This window comes from Vigna angularis, chromosome 1 (genome assembly GCF_016808095.1).
Source record: "Vigna angularis cultivar LongXiaoDou No.4 chromosome 1, ASM1680809v1, whole genome shotgun sequence".
Lineage (NCBI taxonomy): Eukaryota > Viridiplantae > Streptophyta > Magnoliopsida > Fabales > Fabaceae > Vigna > Vigna angularis.
In genome coordinates, this window is record NC_068970.1 from 43,151,774 (window position 1) to 43,153,054 (window position 1,281).

Sequence of the window (1,281 nt, forward strand, 5' to 3'; positions counted from 1 at the left end):
ATGGTGGCACAGATGACAACATTGAAGAAAACTCGTGCAAGAGATGGGTCGGCATTATATTTCATCTACAATCCAGTAGATGAGTCGGGATTTGAAAAGATAGCGAATGCCAAATCAGCAAAGGAAGCCTGGGAGATATTGGAGGTTGCATATAAAGGTAACAACCGCGTCAGACAAGTCCGAATACAAGCTCTCATAGGAGAGTCTGAACAGTTGAAGATGGAACCCAAAGAGCATATAACCAAGTACATAACTCGGGTGGAGAAGGTGGCCAACCAACTCGGTAGGAATGGAGAACAAATGCCATCTAGCCGGGTTGTGGGAAAAATTTTGAGATCTCTTACAAAAGATTTCGAAAGTATCGTGTGCGCCATCGAAGAATCGAAGGACTTGTCGGTTCTCACAGTGGATGAACTTGCTGGGTCATTAGAAGCCCACGAACAAAGGAGAAGGAGTTGGGATGATCAAGTTGAACCCGACGACCAAGCACTACAGGTACAGTTTGACTCGAATAAAACTCGGATTACTCAGAGCCGAGGTCCTGGTGGCAGAGGACGAGGTGGACGTGGCCGAGGTAATGATAATGAAGATCAAACCGGTCAACAGAATTGGCATGACCAAGGACAAGGACAAGGTCGAGGAGATCAGTCAAGAGTGGAGTGTTTTAAGTGTGGCAAGTACGGCCACTTTGCAAACGAGTGTAGGTCAACAAAGTGCTACAACTGTGGCAAGTTTGGTCATATTGCAAAGTATTGCAAGACCGAGACAAAGGGGGAGATGAATCTCGTTACTAAAGATGTAGAAGAAGATGTAGAAGAACTATTGCTGGCAAAGAGCTCGGATATAGTGGACATGGAAAATTCCGTCTCAATATTGGATGAAGTGATCTCGGTAAAAGGTGCGACAAATGTGGAAAAAGAACTCAAACAAAAAGATGAAGAGATTCAGCGGATGGAGAGGCTTCTGGATGAAGCTAATGAAATTATGAATAAACAGAGGGTTGAGCTTGAGGAGTTGAAGAAGACGACTCCTGAAAAGGAAGAGAAAGCATCTAGCGTTATTGAACTAGATAAAAATAGGGAAGAAGATGAAGAAGAGATGAAGGATGATGAGATTTCTACCAACTCGGTATGGTATCTAGATACTGGAGCAAGCAATCATATGTGTGGGAACGAGAACTTTTTTTATGAACTCACCAAGGTGGAGGCCAAATTTGTGTCTTTTGGAGATGACTCCAAGGTGGCCGTGAAAGGGCGTGGAACAATTCGGCATACAGATTAA

General features: G+C 44.0%; 1 protein-coding gene across 1 annotated transcript; it reads left to right on the forward strand.

Moving 5' to 3' along the window:
* On the forward strand, positions 1–1,281 carry LOC108319694 (uncharacterized). The gene has a single exon (XM_017550917.1). It carries the CDS (start codon positions 1–3, stop codon positions 1,279–1,281), a length of 1,281 nt encoding a protein of 426 aa, XP_017406406.1.

Bases quoted from the DNA above. Each gene is read 5' to 3' on its own strand.
- LOC108319694 (XM_017550917.1), top strand. From the start codon at position 1: ATGGTGGCACAGATGACAACATTGAAGAAAACTCGTGCAAGAGATGGG.